Below are 21,685 nucleotides of genomic sequence, written 5' to 3' on the forward strand. Positions count from 1 at the left end.
ATTGGTGATGCAATTTCCCCCTTTTTTTCTAGAACCAGTATATCAAAATTTCCATTTTCTAAAAATTCTAATAATCTCACTATGCACCATCCATTATCCATTAATTAGTAAATTCCACTATCATTCCTGTCAAACTCAGTATTAATTAAAAAGTGTTAGCTATCAAGCCAAACTAACAAATGCTGAAACAAAGGATAATAGTTTTTATTTTCATTTTAGTTTTCCAAGTTCACAAAATTGTTTCACTTTTGAAGGCATATCTGTGCAACAATGAGGTCTTGTGGTCCTGAAGGATCTGATCCAGCGTTTAAATGTGCCAGCTGCACTTCTGTCAGTCTGCTTATGGCCACTGAGTGGCTCCACTGGACACTGTGCTTCCCTCAGAGTTGATGCTGAGGGAGGCGAGCACACAGCTCGTTTATTTTTCCCTCCAACACTTTCCTGATACCATCTTGTCAAAGCTACAAGCTGCAGCTGCTCTCGAGTTCAGCAGGAAAGTAATTCAAATGTAGCAATAAGTCAACTAAGTCATACAGTAAAACAATGAAGTCAGCGCCTAAAGTGACCAAAAGAAGTAACGCTACATATTGCTTATACAATGATAATGAACCAAAATAATATAACAGATGTAGACTTGCATGAAACTGTTTGAAAACAGGCGCCACACGCAATGAGAGTGTCATTCTTTCAGTCTCACGGGTATGAGATTGCCAGACCTGTGCACATCACAGTGTCGAGCGTGGACACAGCAGCGGATATCCCGGATCCAAGGACAGGAAGACTGGTCTTCCTCTACCAGCCCTCTCATACACTCACATGCACATACAAACAACACACACTGTGGCACTGCTAATGGCAAAAACACTGGTTGACCCCCGTCACCTTCTCTCTTCCTCATCCCCTCTTTCTATTTTAAACCCACAGATTAATGCCAAGAGTTCTTTGATCAGTCGTCTTTGTACCAGCCATTAAAATACTCTCATTCTCTTTGGGGAATTTATAGATCTGCCCCTTGTTAAAAAAGAAATAAACAAAGATGTCTACAGTGAGCTTTTTAAAAAAAAGATAATAAAATTAGACTTCATATCAAAATACTAATTTCACCCTTTGATCTGAGCCCCTCTGGCTTCTTATCAGCCCCATGATAGCCTCTTTCCCCACCTCTAAATTAGCAAGTGTTCCCCCGCTTCCTCGTTTCCTTATGTTTTCTGAAAGAGCAGATCTGTTTTTCATCACAGGGTCAAAGGCCAAACCCCTGTCACTCCCGCACTGGGAAGAAACCTTATGTAAGTCTGTCTGTGCCTTAAACATCTTACTTCAGGCTATATTGCCAAGTGGTTGAATTGAGCTCTCAGTGAAAATGTAAATATAGCAAGTCTTCTGTCAGACTCTCAGTTTGACTTCTCCCAGAATGGGTTCAAATGTATTTATTTTTTCTCTTTTGGCTTGAAAAGCGATACAAAATGAGCTGTTTTGGATTTTGAACAGGACCTTATCGGGACTTGACAGTGAAGAAAAAGCTCAGTGAAGGTGTAAAGTGTTGCAGACTGGACTGCATATAACTCCTCTAATCCATCCAAATAAACACTCTTCCTCCCTCCCCCTTCCTCTCAGGGGTTATCATATATAAACCCCTCCACTGCACCTCTGCCCAACAAACCTAACATCAGCCTTTAACACAGCCCAGCCTTCTTTCTGTGCATTCGAGGCAACACAGGATACAGGCTCACTGGCTCGGATCTCAAAACTCAGAGTGAAAATCTTAAAAAGGGAAGGAAAAGCATGTCAGGGAAGGAAGCCAGTAGGAAAGCCCAATTTGCCACCAGCCTGTAGAGCTTTTTTCTCCCCGCCTCTGTGACATCTCTGAAGTCCAAACTGCTGACAGATTCCTGATTCTTCTTCTTCTTATTATTATTATTAGCTTGTATAATTAGCCCAGAGCACAGAAGAAGACTTAGCCGAGAGGTAGAAACTCCACCTTTACTTGGATATACGTTCGAAATCTGGATTTTTAGTCGGAGAAGACGCACATCAGGAGGAAATTCTTGAAATTCTCTTCATCTGCTGCGGCCACTACTGAGCTGCACCGGGGAAGGTCATCAGGTTTATAACGCAAGTAAGTATGACAGGATCCATCCTTTACTTTTGCTTTCCTTTCTTTTTTCTTTTTTTCAAAAATAAACAAAACAGCTCATTTTATTTGAATGTGTACACACTAAATCAGTGCCATTCAGTAGGGTTCATTTTGATCTGGAAGCAAACAGCCTATTTTCTCCAGTGTCTCCAAAAGGCCATCCCAGATCGAAGGAACTGTTAAAATGCTGTGTAAGCCGTTGATATGTTTTTTTTTAATACTCAAAAAGCCTTTTAATCTATGTGATAGTTGTTATTCAAGTTGTACTCTTTGACTTCCATATAATGCACAATAATCTAGTTTTAGAAGAGATATTTTTTAATGATCTTAACACCTAACTGGACAGTCGATTGGAGGGTGAGGTTGAAATGCCAAAGTGAAAGATTTCACACTGGTGAATACCAGCAGCTGTCAGTGCAGCACAGATCAGAGGGAAGTAGTGTTAGTGCTCCTCTTTATCGCGTGGAAACACTTGAATGAATTGAAATGTAGGAATTAAAAGCTCACACCCAGCATTTCATGAATAAAATTGTGACATTGTTCTGACACTTCGGTGAGTAGTGGAATTTTTTCAAACTTTTCCAGATGCTCCTGGCTCATTGTTTTGGGAGGGGGTCGGAGGTGGAGTCAGGGAAGTTAATTTCCTTGCACTTACAACTGTGCAGTTATCTCATGGTGACTTTCCATATCTTTCGCCATAATATTTCAGGGACCTATTGCATAATATGGTTTAATATTCTGTAACTTTCCATCTTTGTAGCGGTCAGACTGAATCAGAATCAGAGCATGCAGGGAGAGGGAAGGTTTTTAACAGACAATCAAAGACAAGTAGAGACCCAAGATGAGATCGATAACGCCGGGATTAAAACAAAGTCATGCTGATCCAGGTTGTTTTGTGGATTGTCTAGCTGCATGAATGACTCGTGTGTGGTTTTTTTATGCAGAAAAGACCACAAAGAAGATGAGCCTCTCACGGACCGGGACGCTGGAGAAGACGATGTCTGAGCAAGCCCGCTCCGAAGCACGGTTCTCCTCCAGATTGGGGTCAGGGGTCGTGGTGCCGCCTCCTTACTCTCACAGAGGGAGCGAAGCCGCTGACCCCCCTGTGGAGTTGAGGGGCTCTCTGGACTGCTGGGCGTGCTCCGTGCTGGTCACTGCACAGAATATGATCATCGCTCTGATCAATTTCAGTCTGGCCAGCATCTTGTTCGGCATCATTCTCACCCCTGCGCTGACCATGATCATATTCGGCTTTCTCTGCCACTCCACAGTAAATACATATATATATTTATATAATTATCTTGGATTTAATGAAAGAAAATGCTGTTTTAAAAGATTGAAAGAAAGGGGTTAAAACTAGATTCTGCTGGTAATCACAGTTTATCAAACCAACCACTGGAGTTGCACCTCCTGATGTCGATTTTTAATCAAACTCTTAATGTTGGAAGGCCAAAGAAAAGAAAGGAATTCCTTTATTTCCGGAGATTTGACGCTGTTTTCTCAGCTGTTTCTGGAGCCTCCCAGAGCTCATTTACTAAGCTGCTCTAGGTCACTGTGAGACTTAGGCCCTCACAAACAGCACACTGCATGCTGACCGTGTTGTACATCACTAGTGTGAGCACCTTAAATACACAAACACTTCTTAGAGTTAGTGCTGATGATGGTTTGGTGTGAATGGCCTCTGTGACCCTTCATCCCTTCTCCTTCAGGTGCAGCCCCATGGAACATCACTATACTGTTCAGACCTGCTGGACGACACAGCCTGCATAGCCCTGCTGGTGGTGGGCTTTCTGCTGCTCACCCCTCTGCTGGTCTTGGCGCTGGCGGCTTACTGCCGTCTGGCCCGACACCTCCAGCTGGGCCTGTGCTTCATCCCCTACAGCCGGGCTGTGTACAAGAACCTGCCCACCCAACGCAACCAGAAGCAAGGTCCGGGGAGCTGCTTTAGTCAACAGGATGCAATGGAGAGACAGGGGAAGGGTAGCATCTGGGTGTAGATGAGAGGAGTGGAGAGGAGGATTATATATGATTATATTATCAAGTTTCCTGCTTTATAACGAAATCTACTTTTATATGTCCTTTTTCTGTAGCCATTGTAAAAATCCATCACATTTAATCATTCATATTCATTGTTTAAGAGTCACAATTGCGTTTTGAATACAGTTTCAATGTATTTAATTTCTTTTATTTTCTTTTTTACAGTAAAGTTTTTTTTTAAAAAAATAAAGTGTCACTCAGCTTTTTTTTTTTTTTTACACAGAAAAAAAAACTGCCCTGATAGCTCAGTTAACTCAGTGACATATACTTTTGGCCAGATGCAGGAAAAACTCATGACACGAGCTACATAAAATATAGCCTGGGCCAGATGTGGCTCAAAGGGTATGACCTGAGACTGACTTAGGATACGGCACGTGTCTGGGGTCATAAGGTAGACCCGTGGCTTAGTTGAGGCAGCTAGACTGCATCTCAGCCTCATTAGTCAAAGCCAAAGGTAGCCCAAAGAAAATTACAAATGTGGGCCAAATGCTGAACATGGTGAAGGAGGACATGCAGACTGTTGGTGTGGCAGAAGAGGATGCTAGGGATGAAACTGAAGATAAAATTGAAGAATGAGGAGAAGACTGGGTAGTAGATCTAATGGACAAACTGCCATCAACAACCCACATAACAAGCTGCTGGAAAGCAAAGAGGGCATATGGTGATGTCAGCTTTTTCACAGGTGAGTCTGTTACACTGGACTTCTCACTTAGACATAAAAAGCCACATCCCTGCTGTGTGACTGATGGTAGGAGTACTCTGTTATTTTTCTTTCTGTTATTTCTACAACTTGTGATGCTCTGGTATAGCCGTGTGAAACACATTTATACTAATAAACTTCAGTAACAATTAAAAAAGCAAGGTTTCCAATTATAATTCCGTACTAAAAGTACAGAACATTTTTTGGTTGCACTCTAGTTAAATGAGGTCAGAACAGGAATTTGTAGAAACCTTTTTGAAAAACTTGACATCTTGATTTAGACTCTTTGACCAAAGACTTTAGACTTTATCACCTCTTGAGATTTTTAATAGGAACCACAGATCTCAAATATAAGGTCAGTCTGCCAGACCCTGGCCCTAGAAGTAAGATAAGATAAAATAAGATAAGATAAGATAAGATAAGATAGAACTTTATTAATCCCTCGGGTGGGTTCCTCTGGGAAATTCGATTTCCAAAAAGCACAGCACCGACAGAAGTTACAGTTACAGAATATTATATATATATACACACACACATACACACATATATAAATACAGAGACAAATATAAATAAAATATACGAAGGGGATAAATAGAATAAATAGGAATAAAAATAAAAATACAAGTGAACTGCACATTTCAAGTATTGAGGTCTATTGCACCAAGTATTCAGTGGTTTAGATGGTTTTGCAAGCTACAAAAACGGCAGAGAAAAAGTGAGCAATTCCATTTCCTTTGTTAGTAAAATTGAGGAATTGCTTGATATATCTTTCGAAAATTGACTTTGTCATTCCTGGCTTCAGAATCTTCCAATAAAAAAATAAAAAGTTTCTTCCCTGTAAAACATTGTTTTATGCAGAGAGGTCTGGATCTCCTGAAGGTAAACTGGTCTCTGTGTTTATGAATGACAATACATTTTCTTCATCTAGAGCCATGATTATCCGATTCATAATGTGCAGGTTGCTCTTACTTTTTAAATCCACAAGGTGGAGTCAGAGACATCATTCTAATATTAAGTGTCACAGTTGATATACACACACACACAAAGTAGCCAGTCAGATAAAATGAAAGAGATATAAAACCTTTATTCGGTTATAAATTACAAACACAAGGTTTGGCAGAGTTTTGAATAAGACATTACAATTGCCTTCCTTTTAATTATTTTGCGGTACAACACTGAAGTTATGTATTCCTGTATAACATATATATAGTGCTTTGAAAGAGCTGCATTTCACATTAAAATGTCTAGATTTGTGTTTCCATTTTCTGGTCTGGACGGGTATTTGAGGTTAACAGGGTTGTTGGCTGATATTCATTAACAATTTGTGGTGTGGGGCTTTGTAGAGAGCTGTGAATGCACCGGGTTCCAGGGTACCTTGTCCCTGTTCATTCACCTGACCCATGATGATGTAGTTGACACCTGTGAGAATGAAAAAAACAAACAAACCCAAAAAACCCCACAAACATTAAGATTAAATGAGGTTATGTTTGTTAAGTTAAAGACGATACTGCTGACCTCCAGCACCTGGATAATACGAATTTAAAAATAAGCAACAACCCACCTTTGCGGAACAGCGGGCACTTCTTGCACTGCGACATCAGCTTAACTGACATGGTCTCTCCAACTTGTGTTATGGTTAGCCGGCCTGCTTTGTAGGCCTTGATGAGGGACACAGTAATCTGAATAGCACCTCGGGGCCTCGGGGCCACAGAGGTCACCTTCCCGGTTAATACTGGAAAAAAGGTGGGGTCAGTCAGAACGCAACATCTGATTGATAATGCATGTGTGTGTATATATGTCAACAGCAGGAAACTTACCAAATTCACTGGCACAGAAACTAGTCTTGATTGTTCCATTTCTTTTACAGGCTTTGGCACAGAGTGGATTTTGAGGCACTAATAAGAAAATAGTGAAAAAGAAATAATATATTTTTAGTGATACTAGTTGTTAACTTTTTTATTTTTATTTTGTACATTTACCTACCAGGCCTCTTTCCATTTGGCTTTGCATTACGGTCTCTAGTGGGCTTGACTGGTTTGGGGACAGGAGCTGGCACATATTTGGTGGTTGTTTCTATCGGGGTAGAAGGATGTGCAGGTTTGACAGAAGGTACTGGAGGACTGTATCTTGTAGTCTGTCCTGAGTTGACTGTTGGTATCTGAGAACCACGTGGCATGCTGGTAAAGTGGGCGAGGAACCCATCAGACGTCACACTGAGGTCTGACACAAACTGGACCAGTAGCACATTTCCGCTGGTAACAATAGGTCTAGGAACGAGACAGGAAAAAGGATGAGGTGTAAAATTAGAAATGGCTATTTTAAAACGACTTTAAAGGCTTCAGAAATTTCTGTCACTCACTCTGGGACCTGATCGCCACAGTATTTTCCAATCAGACGTGAGTCATCCCTCTCTCCGCCATTAAAGAATGCCACATAGTCAAAGCGACAATAAGCGTCATCCTCCACGGCAAACTTATCAAAATTCACGTGGATCACCTGGTATCCAAAGAGACACAAGTATAAAGATTCAATTAATCAAAGTAAGGAACTTTGGACTATACAGTGGCTGCACACTGCGAGTCAGCTTGCCACTGACCATATTGGGCTCCACAGTGATCAGCCAGGAGCAGCTTGTTCCTGGTTCGTATTTTTTGTCGGGCCAGTTGGGTGTCTTGATCTCTCCCTGGGCTTTTGTCATCCTCCCCCCACAGAACTGTTCGTCTGAAACAAGCCGTAAACACTCCATTAGGGTGCTAAATGAAGAGACTTGTAAATTTTTCTTAAAGCTGTCTGCACCATTAATATCAAATAAGACATTTCACATTTATAACAAAGATATAAATTTCAACATTTTGAGCTGATATTAATAATCTAGCCTGTTGGCTGGAACACTTTTTAAAACACATTGTGCAAGCTCAGGGGTGTAGCATCATACTTTGGCCTCTATGCCGGCCCCCCTTCCACTATTATTACACAATTTCTGATGAGCCCCCAGGGTACTGCTGGAGGTCGCTGGAGCAGCATGACTCAGGGTCACATTTGAAGCATATTATTGAAGCTTAATTATAAGCCCTTCCAAACAAAAAAGAAAAGTCTGAAGACTAATCTCAGGCTTGATACTCAACATCTATCTGCTGAATCCAGACTGTCGATGGTTCTGCCTCCTGTTACTTTTAATGATATGTTTCAGATCATTTGCCAGAGGTTACTTTAATTACCAGTAATAATTTGCTATTGAAGGTTTTAATGCAAAGAAATTCACTACTTATTATTCTGCTCCCTTACAACAGTACTGTGAAAGCTGGATGAGGTGGGAAACTTCCTGTTTTCTTTAACACTGTAAACACTTCATTCCTAAACTATGAAAGCTGCACTTGCCAATCGTTTTAAAGAATATAGTCATTTTTAATAGTTTAAATCCAAAACAGGCTTAATCTGGGATTTATAAAAAATTTAGGAGTCATAAATGTTGTTAAACTAATGTGTATTGAGAACCTCTGCAGTGCTTTCAAATGTTTTATTATTATTGTTATTATTATTACTTTGGTTTTAGGTTTGCCACCACTTAAAGCTGAGGAGGCAAGAGGCCAAGAAGAAGAGGAGATTAACTATTTAATTAAGCTTAACTTTAATTTAAGGCAAAATTACCTCATTAGAAATTGTGGTCATGGATACGAAGTCCAAAAATATATGCTACATTCAGGCACTGGGATTATTTGGGAATGCATACATGGCATTATAATGAAAAACACAAAAACAAAACAGCTTCATCATGTGACCACATACCAGATACGTAGGGTTTGACTGCACTGAAATAGGCCAGAAATCCTCGACTCTGCGTCTCGTCATCAGTCACCATCTCCAGCATCATCATGTTTGTGGTTGAAATGAGCGCTCCAGGTCGGAAAGTTCCACAAAAGCGACCCAGTTTTTGCACCAAGTTGGAATGTCCATTGTAAACATCCAGATAGTCGTAGCGGCATTGTGAGTCAGCCTCGAGGTCAAAAATGCGAAAGGAGAGCGTTATCACGTTTCCCTCTGGGACCTGGAAAGCATCGAGATCACATGAGTCAGACACAGAAAGCTTGGAAAAGCTGGAGAACTCAGGCTTGGGGAAGGGAGAGTGACTCACAGTGATGCGCCAGGCACATTTGCTGTTTGGTTTGTAGAAGCTTGGGAACCCTTCACTTCCAACAAAGCCTGATTCAGCAACCATGTCTCCTCCGCAGTAGAACACAGGCCTGTGGTAAAGGAGTCAGTGAGAAATGGGAATCTCAAGCAGAGTCCTAAAAGGACTAACATCCTCTAGTTGTCTGTCTAAATGAACACTTGGCTGTTGTGGTTGTTGTTGTGGGAATTTACTGGAAGAAATTAGTGTAAGAAGATGGAAATTTTCATTATATGAAGATTTAATCGCAGGGTGCAGATGTTGCTACATGTATTCATGCAATGTTTTTCTTAATTAAAGTCTGCTGCTTAATTGACACTAAAACAGGGAAAGAATGAAAAAAACAACAATAATCACACTTCAATCAAGTTGGAGTCAGCACTTGAGCTCTGTAACAGGATCATAATTAAGTTAAGATGACTTCTTTTGACAGACCCTTGTTTACTCTATATCAGTCATTTATAAAGCCTATAAATCGATTTATAGTCTTAGCTTGGCTGTACCTCAGGAAATAGAGCCAGAGACTGTATATAAAACATGGCTGTGGCTTTCTGCTCTTAAGACAGAAGCCAGCGCAGAAGTACTTTGCATTCTTTTTTAAAGTCCAGCAAGAGGAAAATCTTGTGATTGCAAAAAGACTTCTGATTAAATGGTTATACGTGTGGGTTTACATAGAGATTTTCTTTTGTCAATTATCGTCCCCATAGGAATCTGAACTTTTGATTGATTGAAGTCATTAGCCTTTTGCTAATGTTGAAGCTTCACAGCTGGACTTCCATTACCAATAGGAGACGCCAAGGTCCACTAATCTAAAGGTTGGTGGTTTCATTCGCAGATCTTATAGCCACATGTTGAATAGCATTTTAGTAAGATAAATTGCTCCCAAATTACCTGTCATTATTTGTGTGTTTTAAATAGACTTGTACCTATAGTTTGCTTTTCTATTCAATTTGAGCACTCAAAGGGCTTTCTTATACAAGCCTCATCCAGCCAGTCACACAACTGCCTTTTTCTTAGTCCATTTATACAGTAAAAGATTTTCAAACTTAACAGAGTTTGAACTAACCAGCCATGGTTTGAGTTTGGGCTAGCATAACTAATGTAAACTGGTTATCATGTTCATGTTTGTGTCTTTTGATCCCCAATGTGTTCCTTGGACAAAACAACACTTTACATGAACAAGAAAGAGGTGGGTATTTCCTTCTTCTTGCTAGTTAACATTATCTGTTATCTTTGGTGTTGGAAACTATCTAAGTTGTTGTAACTAGTTTACCCACGAGGTAAGATTTGTAATGCTTGTTAAATAGAGATGTTCTTGCATTTGTGCAATGTGCGTATTTACATCAAATAACTGTTTGACTCAGACTGACTTTGATATTGTGTGCAGCTAACAGAGGCTAACTAGCTAAATGTAATAGGGGTTAGAGACAATACCATCACAGTGGTTGCATATATTAATTTTTAATTTGTATTTTTTTAAACTTGAGTGCTTTGGTAGTCCATAACTATGTAGTGACTAGTCAGTAGCTTGAAGTAAAGAGTTGAATAATTGTAGGCCAGTCAAAAGTACTGGGGATTTTACAGCTGACGCTCAGGTTTTGGACACTTTGTCAAAATGTACTTTCCAGGAAGAAAAATGTCCTATTTTGGCAAGGATACATTTGTAAAACTAGGAGCCACTGAAAAAATGTCAGTTATTATGAAGTCATTTCTGTTAAGGGATATTTTACAGTTAGTGGTGTAGAGAGTTTTGGAGAGTTCAAGTTTTTAAGAAATATAAAACATCTTTCAATCATGCCTCATTTTAGAGGAAGTAAACAAATTGTAAGGAGGCAAAAACAGCAACGTGGACAACCAAAATTAGAAAACTAAAATTAGATTGAAATATAACGTTGTTGTTTTCCCAGACTAGGACTCAGACAGCAGAACCCCAGCAAAGTCAGGCAGCTGCTGATTACAGCCTAAATGCACAGAATCAGAGCCAAGTTTCTCTGATTCAACCCCACAGGCAGAGCTGAAAGCATTAACATCTGTGGCACCTCAGCCTTTGCAAACTCAGTGCGCCACACATCATGAGCCCAAAACCAACAGGACAGCTCTGTGCCCAATTAAACAGTCAGCTGGAAAGAATGTACAGAAGCAGGACTGAATTAAAATGTCATAGTAAAGATCATTTCAAAGAACCTTTTTATCCTGGTTGATATTTGTTAAAACAAACAAAAGTATCTTCACCTCACATATCTGCATATGAGGATCAGAGTGAATTTCAAGAAGAACCTTTCTTCTGCAGGTTCTCGATCACAAATGGTTTAAAATGCAACCTCACCTGGTGAAATTTGTCTGTTGGGCCTTTGTCCATCCCAAACTCAGAGACAAGACCAAGGAGAGACCCCAGATATGGCTCATTGGCTTCATGATGCTGCGTACAAAAAGCAAACCAGACTATTTGCAGAAAAGGAAGATGGTAACAGGAGGCAAGAGGTGAAAGACAGAAGAGGAGGAAGTGGAGGAGAAAGAGGAGGAGGAGGCTCGGAATGGGCGGAGAGAATGAATGAGTAGGGGGGCAAGAATGGACGAAGAGATGGACAATAAGGATGAAAGGGCTAAAGTTGCAAAAAATAACCATGGGGGGGGGGGATGACGTGAGTGGCGAGGGACGGAGGAGAAGGCTTTAATTTGAGCCAGATGTTTCTTCCAGAGTAAGTCTGGTCTCAGTCTCAGTGAGCATCTAGGAAGGAGGAGCAAAGGGCTCCAGTATCAGAAGTCTGGAAAGTTTTGTTTCTGGATGTTTCTGGACCTTTAAATGCCTAAAAGTTCAGGAAAAATGAACTCCAGCTTGCGTCTGACTCCTGATTACAGAGAGGGCACAGGTAGAGGCAAAGCCTGAGGCTGTATGGGCTGTACGTGCACAGGAAGGCCCGTAAATCTTTACATTCCACAGCATGATGTGAGACCTTTAATTTGCAAAACAGAATGTTTTTCTTTAAAAAAAAATAGCCTTAGTTGAATGAAAAATACATGTGGGAGTCAAAATAAGCTCTAATAGGAATGATAATAAACCTGATGCTCTTATTTCCCTAAGCCCCAGGAGCTCCTTTGCCTCCATTGACTCAAGGACTGTTTATTTGCCACCAAGGCAAGAATAACACTTGAGAGGAGGGAGTATCCTTTCTCTGTTGAGATTCAGTAATGAGCCAACTCTTTCGCCTGCGTTATTGAGGCCTGTGGAGGGTACGCTGATGTAAAATGATAAATTTTTATGGACTACAAAGGTGGACATCTTGATCAAACTGTGAGGGAAAAGGTCCAGACAGTCTGTAAAATCACAAAGATATTCCCACAAAGAAGTTTTTTTTCTTTTCTCTTCCTTCTTTTTTTATGTTTAGTAAGATTTTATAGTTCAGATCTCATTGTGGCGTTCCAGATTGCTTGAAAGAGGTTTTGTGCCACATGCTTTCCAAACTTTTGACAGATTTGGTGCTTGTCTGTTTTGCAGTTAGAGAAATGAGCATTCCCCAGTCGTGCTGTGTTGTGTTTGTGTTTAACCCCAAAGACGCTGATAAGAGTCAGCGGGGGAAGGAATGCAAAGGCGCACAGGAGTCTGCTGGTGGTGGCGGTGGTGGTGGTGGTGGTGGTGGTGGGGGGGGAGTGTACGACGTCTGCACAACCATGCAGCCGCTGCCAATATGTGTGGGAGTAACAGTGACCTTTAAGCCGTAATCCGAGGCAAGAGTGTAGGTTTCTGCTGTAACTCCTGAAAGAGTCCTCCAAGCTGGCCCCACATTCCTGCTGGGGAGTCAAGAGGGAACAGCAGCGGGGGAGGAGATGACTTGTAGTGAACGGACGGCTGAGGCAAAAGAGGAGGGGTGCGCTGACTGAGAAAAATGGAAAACAAACTTAAAACAGTTTGACAGCGAGACAGTCCCAGAAAAGTGAAAAGTTGTTTTTGGTACGCACCCTGGAGTTAGGTCACGTCCATGCCTCCTCCCTGAGCCAGCACATTACTGTTATTACATCCACACATTTCCTTTTGCAAGCTGTTAATCTCTCTCCCTCTCTTTTTAAACTCTGAAACACAATTTAACGTGACACTGCGCTTCAGAGGTGAGGAAAAAGAACCAAAACCAGAATGCGTGCAGTTGTGTGAATCCATCTGTAAAGGTGATGGATCCAAACTGATGATTTCAAAGCAACTGTGGAGCCATCTGTTCTGTTTAAATATGGTTCCTCACAAATTCACTGCGCACATTTTTTTTAAAAAAAGAAGAAAAAAAACATTCCTCAAATCATGTGGTGCGTTGCAGTAAGGACCAACTCTCATAGGATCTCAGTGATAACTAGATGGAAGCACATGCAGAGGTGACTTGGAATGACTGTGTCCTGCTTTGTCTGAGTTTGTCACTTTTCAGGAGGGAAGTCGTTGAGGCATAATAGCCTTTTTCCTGGATGCACTTCATTGTGCGTTTTATGGGGAAAATAAGATATTCCAGTGAATGAGTCAAAAAGCTCACAGCAATAACAGGATGTCTCACTAAAGTCAGATCTAACGGCAACTCAAATGTCACACCTAATACTTGACTTCCCTCACATTTTATGGTAGCTGCTCAGGAGACATCATTATTTGCCAGTAAGTCCGAGTCATGGTAATGACAGTATTCAGCTAGAAAAAGTTAATTCCTTTCACATGCATGCTTTTTCCCTTATGCTGCAGTGGCAGACATGTGGTTTACAGAAATAAAAAGCACAAGTTAGACAGATTAGAAAATAGCCAACTATATCCATCTGTAGAAATGAGTTCAAATAATAAACACCATCAAAACAAAAACAAGACGCTTGCATGAGGAAACATCTGAAAAGAAAACTCTAAGTGTGCAAATAGAGCAGTGGTTACCCTCACAGATTTCGATGTAGCTGGTTGCATGCAGAGGTGATATAAACGAAGTGTTGCAAGCCAGCATCTATGCTTTTGCATGCTGGCAAGTAGTTTAGTGTGAGTAATTTCAGTCTGTAGTGTACGTGAAGTAATGTTGTAGAGGACAGGGCGACACCCAGCGGTGAAAACGTGAAGCTACATCTTGGGTGCAGTGTTATTTCTTATCGCCGCCCTCACAAATAGATGGTGAAGTCGTGTAACAACAATGGTCTATCCCCCCTCTTTCTGTTTCATCATCTTCGGAGTGATAGCAGCTCATTTTCTGTTTCTTCGTCCAAGTTGTTCCATTTGAAGCGTGTGCAGTCGTTCATTTAGCCACTCTGTCAGAAAGCCTGTTTTGCGCTGACGAAGCAATTGGAAAGAGTCAGCGCCATGATAATAATGTGCAAAATGAAGCTCTGCTTTTATGTGCTTAATTTAGAGCTAGCGCTTGCTGGAGAGCTTTCTTCTTCTTCTTTTATTACATATGTGGGCTAGGAAATTCATATTTAGTGAACCGATAGCAAGAAATATGACCGCTTTAGCTACTCTTCAAAATAAAAGCCACCGGAAACGACGATGATAACGTTTTGGTTTTTTGATTCAGCATTAGAATTAAGTAGAAAATTCGAGAATAAAGGTAAAATACTGCTTGATCTTGGAATAAAATTGTCGACAATAAGATAAAATTGTTAATTTTCGATACTTTCTTGGTTACCAGATGCTAAAAGAGAAATTATCTATCTGTTACCTGAAACAAAAAGTAGTACATTCTCACAAATTGTGGCTTTACTATTAAAATTTCTATTTATGTTCTCAAAATTTCAACTTTAATTTTTGTATTTTTAAAAATATGATCCTAATACTCCTTCATAGGTTTCCCTGGTTCCAAAACCCTAATTAGATATTGGCAGGTTGTTAGAAGTTTTTAGAGAGCAACCCCCCCCCCAAATCCCATTCTGTGATGTACACGAGTGTCTCAGCCACACCTGACAGTTTGTATTTTTGCCCTCTGGTTTCAAGAGACTTACTTTTCTGATACAGAATTTAGTGTGCGTAATTACTATGGAGGCGTAAGTTTTGTGCCTACTTTATTAGTCTAACTACAGTGAACGAGCTACATTATAGTTTAGCTCATTTATATGCTCATGCAACTGGTTGTGCATGCTGTTTAGTTTTCAGTGATGCGAGAGTCTTAATGTGAGTTTAAGGAGTTAAAAAGAGACTATAAACCAGACTGAATGGATGCAGAGGTGCACATTTTTCTGACTTCAGGTCTTAACATAGTCTTTTTTGGCACTCTTGCATATACTAAGGATCAATTAAGGATATCATTTGCATTGGTAATAACTGTATGCTTATTCACACAGGTCCCAGATTTGCAGTCACATTTGCATTTCCCCATTGTTGCACACGGACAAAGCGCAGGAAGCACAAATGAAAGCACAAGCTGTCATAGACACAGTTTTTCCAATATACATATATTTCATGATGTTCATCAATATAATAAGACATTGATAGATTTACACTACAATTATTTTATGTACTTTAGTTTCTCATTCAGTCTCCTCTCCTTTGCGTTGAGTCAACCTTGTTAAGTTTCTAATCCCATACCAAATGACAGCACAATAAATTTATCAATAAATAAAAGCAAACAGAGAAAAAACATACAGCCCAGCACATTGCCCGTGATCTTCCAGTCCTGTCCCTCCTGTAAGGCCAGACGACCAGGGGCAATATGGACCATCATCTCAGAAAACCCACTCCCAAAAAGACAAAAAAAAGAAAGAAAAGTCTTTCCTCAAAAATAAACTGATTTAAACAAAAAATATATCTGGTAGATACAAACAGCAATCTGATGTAAACTGTAGAGTCATTCTAAGCACTCTGGACTATTGAAAGGTAAAAATACTTTCCCCTGCCCTTCTAACTTCCCATTTTCTTTACCTTTACCCATCAGTGCTGACACACAAAAACTCAGTGACATCTGGAGTTATTACTAAACTGATGCAAAATAAAAACACAATATTTGGTTTCAAAAAAGGAACAAAAGAAACATGTTAACATATGTTAAGTAGAATATTGTGAATTGATAGCCATCAAAAGAACATTCAGAGACTCAAAAGGTTCCCTCCTATTGCTGCGTTCACCCCCTTTAGGGCTTAATGGCGAACATTTCAATAAGGTTGCGGATTTTGCGTTGGTCTCCTTCTTTCTTGCTCGTTTGCTTTCAAAATTTGAATTACAAATTCAAGAGCCCTGTAAAAAAAAGGGCTCCAAACACTTATTCCCCCTAAATGACCTGAACGCAGCGCTGAGATCACTGAACGGTTCTTGAGGCTGACGTAAGACAATATTCACCAGTGAATCATATTCCCATCCCGCTTGAAAATGAATGAGTCACAACATTTTAAAAAGAAGAAGAAGAAAGTGCCACGGTGTTCAAATTTATGCACACTTCTTTTCATACAGACAGTAAAGCAACAGAAAAAGAGAGCAATCACTTCGTTTTCACTATTGTGACCAATAGGGTTGAGCTCTCACGGGACAACAGCTGGATTTATGGAGAACACACAAATCCTACCCCAATCAGTAGTGTTATACCACTTCAGTCCACTGTATGGTTAACTCCTGTAAGATGGCTAAAAGGACTACATCTGTAACCCAATGATGATTTGATATTGCCAAAAATATCCAATTTTACTTTTTCTCATGCAGTTTTTGTCCTTGTACATATTATGGTAAATTTACTAGTGGCTTAAACCTGAGGATATGGACCCCTTATCCCCAAAACACCCCCATATTACAACACCAAACAGATGCAGATTTCACTGTTTTTCTCGGGTTTGTCTAATAGCTGTAGTTTGTATCTTAATTTTTATGTCTTCTGAAAAACTGGCAGCACTGTGGAGACACACAAAAAAGAAGACTTGTGCTATAATTAGTTATAGGATCATGTGTCTACAAACTAGTTACAGATTAAAGAAGCTCCTCAAACCTGGATACACATAATTAGGGGAAGGCTAATGTAGTTTTGAGATTTGAAGCATGCGGTCCTCAAGTTTTGGTTTAACTTGCATACGTTTAGTAGGATGGCACACTCACAAGCCGTAACTGACACACCACATAAACAGTGTGTACGAGTTCAAAGTTCCTATAGGTAGAGTAAGGGTGTAAGCTATCTGAGACAGACTGGGATAGCTTGGGTAACATCTTCCTATCCGCTTGTTTTTGATGGCAATTGGCAGCATAAGCATGGAATTCTGGTCTTTGGTAATCTTCTGTGGTTTGCTTTTGCTTTGTTTGGGGATAAATATATGTGTATGTGGGGGGTGTGTTAAGGTTGGAACGGGCCAACAGTTCTGGTAACCTCTCTGTTCATCGTACTTCAGTGATCAAGGAAACAACGTGCCTTCACTCTGAGAGTTAAGCGGCCTAATCTGTCAGGATAAACTGGGGATATTCCCAAGACTGAGCTATTCTAACACACACACATGCACACACACACACATACACATTAAAGCACTTGTGCACACATACACTCACACGCGCAGACAAGGAATTTCAAAAAGTGAGTTGAGCAAAGAGGGGCAGGTTGGTTTACTCAGGTGGTGGGGAAGATAAAAAGACACAAGGCTGCTAAGGCTTTATACACATTTGCTCTGAAATGCTGTATTTCCTTCAAAACTAAATTTCAGGACTGTGGCATCAGTGGCAGTAAAGGATAAACTGAGCGGTTTCCTGTTGAGCATTTATCAATGCTAGGCCGGTACATCATTTCTCTAAACGCAATATAAACTTTAATTCACCACAACCTCAAGGGAAAATTCTAAATCATCCCGCAGCTGAGAGCGAAACCTTTTCGGCGGTTTTGAGAAATGAAATGTGTAAAAGGCCTTAGTGTCCCACAGTGTCTGAAAATTAAAAAAAAAGAAATCAAGTGCATCTATATTGCCCTGCTCTCCTGCTCCTAGAATAGCCGAAATGGTCACGCTCAGGAGTTAGATGCCGAAATCAAGTTACGTAAGAGTTCAAGACCAAACCAGTGAGGGCACCAATGAAAGAAAGAACTGCGATAACAGAAGCCTCTCCCTTTGATGCTTGGCAGTGTGTAACGCACAGAGCTGAATTACAAAAAACACAGCAGACAGAGGTAAAGAGGAGCTCGCTGCCAGTTAGCAGCAAATGGTACTGATTGCACACTTCCTCTTTACCTGTCTGTTTCACACAAAAATATACTATAATTAAAAAATAGAATCTATATATTTAAAAAAGAAAAAGGCCTTGACTATAGGGAGACACACCGAGACAAACCACTGCTCTAGCAAAATGCTCGTCTTAGGAATGCTACTGTTTGTTGTTTGTTTTTTTAAATTGTGACTTACTTGTCTTGTCGCTAGCTAACCTTTGAAGGTTAGCAAACTGCTCAAGTAAATCTAAAACTGTGAATCTGACTAATTAGCCCCTGTCCCTGTTGCTAAATCTACAAGGCTGAATTGTCTTGTTTTATAATGTGCTCTTCATGTGGAGAGGTTTTCTTTGTTTGTTTGTTTGTTTGATTTTTACTGCACCAGGACCTGCTTTGGCCAGGCTATGGAAGAGCCAGACAGCGCCATCAAAAACAAGGTAGCTTGTGCATTTGAAGCAGACTCCTCTTCTGCAGTCCCTCCACACCTACTAAAAGTGTGAGGGGGATGGGGGGAGATTGTGTGACTGGAAATAACTGACACTTACTGAAAAAAAGTGACTGAAGACTAAGACTAAGGCCTTTTAGTGTCCACACTGGGGAAACGTTGCTGTGTGCGAATTCAACAATTTATACAACGGTACCTTCACAGAATACATCTCCAGAATATAAGTGTGAGTGTGTAAGTGTGTAAGATAATACCTCTAAAAAAATAATCTGGACAGTTTCAAAGTCTAATCCTGCCTATTGAAAATGTACCCTTACAGCTATTTAACTTTTTTCTCCAGTGGTTTGCACGACTGACGTTTTCGACAATAGGTTCATCGCATTTTTTGTTACTTTTTTTTTTTTCAAGATACTTACACTTACATGTGCTACAGTAAGAGCGTTTGCACTAGACTGCAATGAAGGAATGTTTTCGAAATAAGACACTACGTAATATTTAAATAAAAAAAGAAACATCTACAGACATTGGTCCAAATGTACTATGGCAGTTTCGAAATTATCACAAGAAATTGAGGTGTCCAAGCATGCCGAGAGACAGAAGGTGGGGTGGGGGCATAAAAGACGCAACAGATGAAAGTTATTCAAGAGGGAAATTTCAAAAGAGAAATGGAGGTTAATGGGAGGATTACATGGAAAGGGGTCCGGAGGGGTGATGATTATTAGAGCAGTTTCACAATTCATGCATTATTTGTACGCTTGATGGATTATCAGTGAGCATTAAATCGCTCAAAAAGCCATAAAAGAAGCTAAGACTTGATTTTTGTTTTTCACGGCATCAAGTTATCGAAATCCTGAGCCGAACAAGGAGTAACCTCGAGATTTTCTAAGGGCAGTTCTTTATGCGGATTAGCTCCAATTTCTGTAACTTGATGTCACTTTAAAAAAAAAAAAAAATGCAAGTTTTAGTTCTCTGGCTTGTTTTGCTGGATGCGAGTAACCCAGACAAGATGAAAATTTGTATCCCAGTTGAATGGAGGCGAACTCCACTGTGCAAAAATACACCAAAAAGAGAGGAGAAGCAAGGGGACGGAAAGATGATGAAAAACATGCAAAAAGTACACACTTCGATTAATAGGCAGTAGTTACCGCTGAAGCATACGTAAAATTAATACAAAAAATAAAAAGTACAAAATGCACACGCACCGCACGCACACACACACACCTACAAAACAGTATATATCAGAATAAAACTCTACAAAGAACTATATATATATCAGTTATGTAACAATTATCGCCAATCGTTGTTTCCTTTTCTGTTGATGCATCGTCACAAGTGTTTGGTTCTCAGTATGGCAGGTTAGAAAAGCCAAGAGTACCCAGAAAGGAGACAGGGCCACACACTCACAGGACAAATATTGACAGGGGTCCAGAGGCGAGGTGGTGGAAGTGGGGGAGCCGTGGGGGCCCTGACGGGTTTAGGGGTGTTATATCAAGGCTAATTGGGGAGATGTAATTATATATAGAGAGAGTAAATTAATCATTTGCAGTTAATTTTGTCATCAATTCGAGGTTGGTTTTTTTTCTGTAGCAAGGAAGTTAGGATCAGACTGGGGTAGGAGCAATTCTTCTTAGGTGCTGAAGTACACTGTAGAGACATAGAAGAGAGGAGAGGTGAAGGAGGGTAAATCGCTGCATGGGTTAGGAGATTAAAAAGGCAATTACAAAGAAATGTATGTGTATTACAAAGGAATAACACCATTGAAATAACTGTTATATCTGTTATAGAAAATATCAGTGTGCTTCTTACCAATAATGACGATGAGGACAATCACACATATCACACCCAGGATAATCATCATCTGTAATCAGCAGATTTCCAGAAAAAAACAGAGATTTTTAATAAAAACTCTTTAAAGCACTAAAAATATCAATATCACATAAATATCACATACAGCACACGTATAATTTCTACTAGTGACACACAAAATTAGGCTCAAGAGCAAAGTTTATAGCAGAAACTGATGGTTGTAGTTGGCTCCATGTTTGCAGAGGCTTTCTGTTTCAGTTTGATTTTTATTCTTTTCTTTTTTTTTCATTTTGTCTGTAAACAGACACACATTTGCTATTCAAGTAAGGATGTCTGCATGACCTCACCTTGGCATTCTTCCACCAGTATTTATTCTTCAGTTTTGCAGCGCTGGTCTCAAACTGAGAGGCTCCAGCCTGCAGGGCATCGGCCCTGTCGTCCAGTTCTGACAGCTTCTGATCACGCTCCAGAACCTTGTCCACATTTACACGCATGATATCCACCACCTGGGGGGGAAACACACAGAGCAGTGTGGTGTAATCGGCCATCAACACAACATGACTGCATGTAAGGGTTACTAGATATAGGATATTGTTTATATATTTTTATAGCAAAAGCTGTTTGAAGACTTGGAGAAATGATAGAGGAGTCAAACCCACTTATTAAATGTTCATTTTTTTCAGTTCTTTTTTTAGTATGTGAGGAATGAATGAATGAAATGAAAAGCATGAATGCCTGGCTGTGTGTTTGCACTGTACTCACCTCATCCACCTGTGCCTGTGTCTGCTGCAGACGGCGGTTGCTGGTGAGGTTGGGAGGCTGATTCCCTCCCTCTGGTGCAGGGGCTCCGGCGGCTGGGGCAGACCTGATGATAAACAAATGCAAATATTCAATAGTATGTAAAGCATGTTCATCATGTTAAATTCCCACATTACTCTACAACAGATGGGGAAAAAGCCACAAGTGTTTTTTTGTGATGCGGTGAAAATTAGTCTACAAAAGAATGAGTCATGCTCCCCAAAATCTTCACAAAAAGCTAAAGAGGCCATCGAGTGTGATGCAACAGATGTGGAGGTTTCACAATGTGTCAGTTCTATATGCTAGTATATATCAATCTACTGAACTTTTCCTCTTGGGCTAGATGAGCCTGTTCTTTGACATTATGTACAAACGGTGACCACAGTGAGAGAGTGTCATTTCACAGAGTGGGAGTGTCATTTACCGCTAAAAAGTCAACATGTACTGGACCCCTGTGCTTTTTGAATCAAGGGAGGCATATATATATATATATATA

General features: G+C 40.2%; 3 protein-coding genes across 3 annotated transcripts in view; 1 reads left to right on the forward strand and 2 right to left on the reverse strand.

Moving 5' to 3' along the window:
* The first annotated feature begins 1,754 nt into the window (after positions 1–1,754).
* On the forward strand, positions 1,755–4,335 carry tmem88a (transmembrane protein 88 a). The gene is made up of 3 exons (XM_005737918.1): positions 1,755–2,116; positions 3,079–3,404; positions 3,844–4,335. Exons 2-3 carry the CDS (start codon positions 3,096–3,098, stop codon positions 4,129–4,131), a joined length of 597 nt encoding a protein of 198 aa, XP_005737975.1. The 5' UTR covers positions 1,755–2,116; positions 3,079–3,095; the 3' UTR covers positions 4,132–4,335.
* A 1,595-nt stretch (positions 4,336–5,930) lies between these two features.
* pcolcea (procollagen C-endopeptidase enhancer a) lies at positions 5,931–11,545 on the reverse strand. The gene is made up of 9 exons (XM_005737919.1): positions 11,366–11,545; positions 9,004–9,112; positions 8,658–8,916; positions 7,468–7,592; positions 7,231–7,367; positions 6,855–7,138; positions 6,689–6,766; positions 6,433–6,603; positions 5,931–6,290 (listed from the first exon to the last, which is right to left on the reverse strand). Exons 1-9 carry the CDS (start codon positions 11,452–11,454, stop codon positions 6,160–6,162), a joined length of 1,383 nt encoding a protein of 460 aa, XP_005737976.1. The 5' UTR covers positions 11,455–11,545; the 3' UTR covers positions 5,931–6,159.
* A 3,871-nt stretch (positions 11,546–15,416) lies between these two features.
* Positions 15,417–21,685, reverse strand: part of vamp2 (vesicle-associated membrane protein 2) — a 10,028-nt gene continuing 3,759 nt past the window's right edge. The window contains exons 2-5 of the mRNA XM_005737920.2: positions 21,154–21,256; positions 20,739–20,897; positions 20,392–20,443; positions 15,417–20,229 (exon numbers count right to left, since the gene is read on the reverse strand). Of these exons, the coding sequence (XP_005737977.1) occupies positions 20,213–20,229; positions 20,392–20,443; positions 20,739–20,897; positions 21,154–21,256 (331 nt within the window). The 3' untranslated portion in view covers positions 15,417–20,212. The remainder of the gene's footprint in view (positions 20,230–20,391; positions 20,444–20,738; positions 20,898–21,153; positions 21,257–21,685) is intronic.

Source organism: Pundamilia nyererei, unplaced genomic scaffold (assembly GCF_000239375.1).
Source record: "Pundamilia nyererei isolate P.nyererei 1_Seehausen unplaced genomic scaffold, PunNye1.0 scaffold00080, whole genome shotgun sequence".
Classification (NCBI taxonomy): domain Eukaryota; kingdom Metazoa; phylum Chordata; class Actinopteri; order Cichliformes; family Cichlidae; genus Pundamilia; species Pundamilia nyererei.

Bases quoted from the DNA above. Each gene is read 5' to 3' on its own strand.
- tmem88a (XM_005737918.1), top strand. From the start codon at position 3,096: ATGAGCCTCTCACGGACCGGGACGCTGGAGAAGACGATGTCTGAGCAA. The intron at 3,405-3,843 runs GTAAATACATAT...CTTCTCCTTCAG, and splicing joins GCTTTCTCTGCCACTCCACA to GTGCAGCCCCATGGAACATC.
- pcolcea (XM_005737919.1), bottom strand. From the start codon at position 11,454: ATGAAGCCAATGAGCCATATCTGGGGTCTCTCCTTGGTCTTGTCTCTG. The intron at 7,593-8,657 runs GTATGTGGTCAC...GGCTTGTTTCAG, and splicing joins AGTCAAACCCTACGTATCTG to ACGAACAGTTCTGTGGGGGG. The intron at 6,767-6,854 runs GTAGGTAAATGT...TTTTCTTATTAG, and splicing joins GCCAAATGGAAAGAGGCCTG to TGCCTCAAAATCCACTCTGT.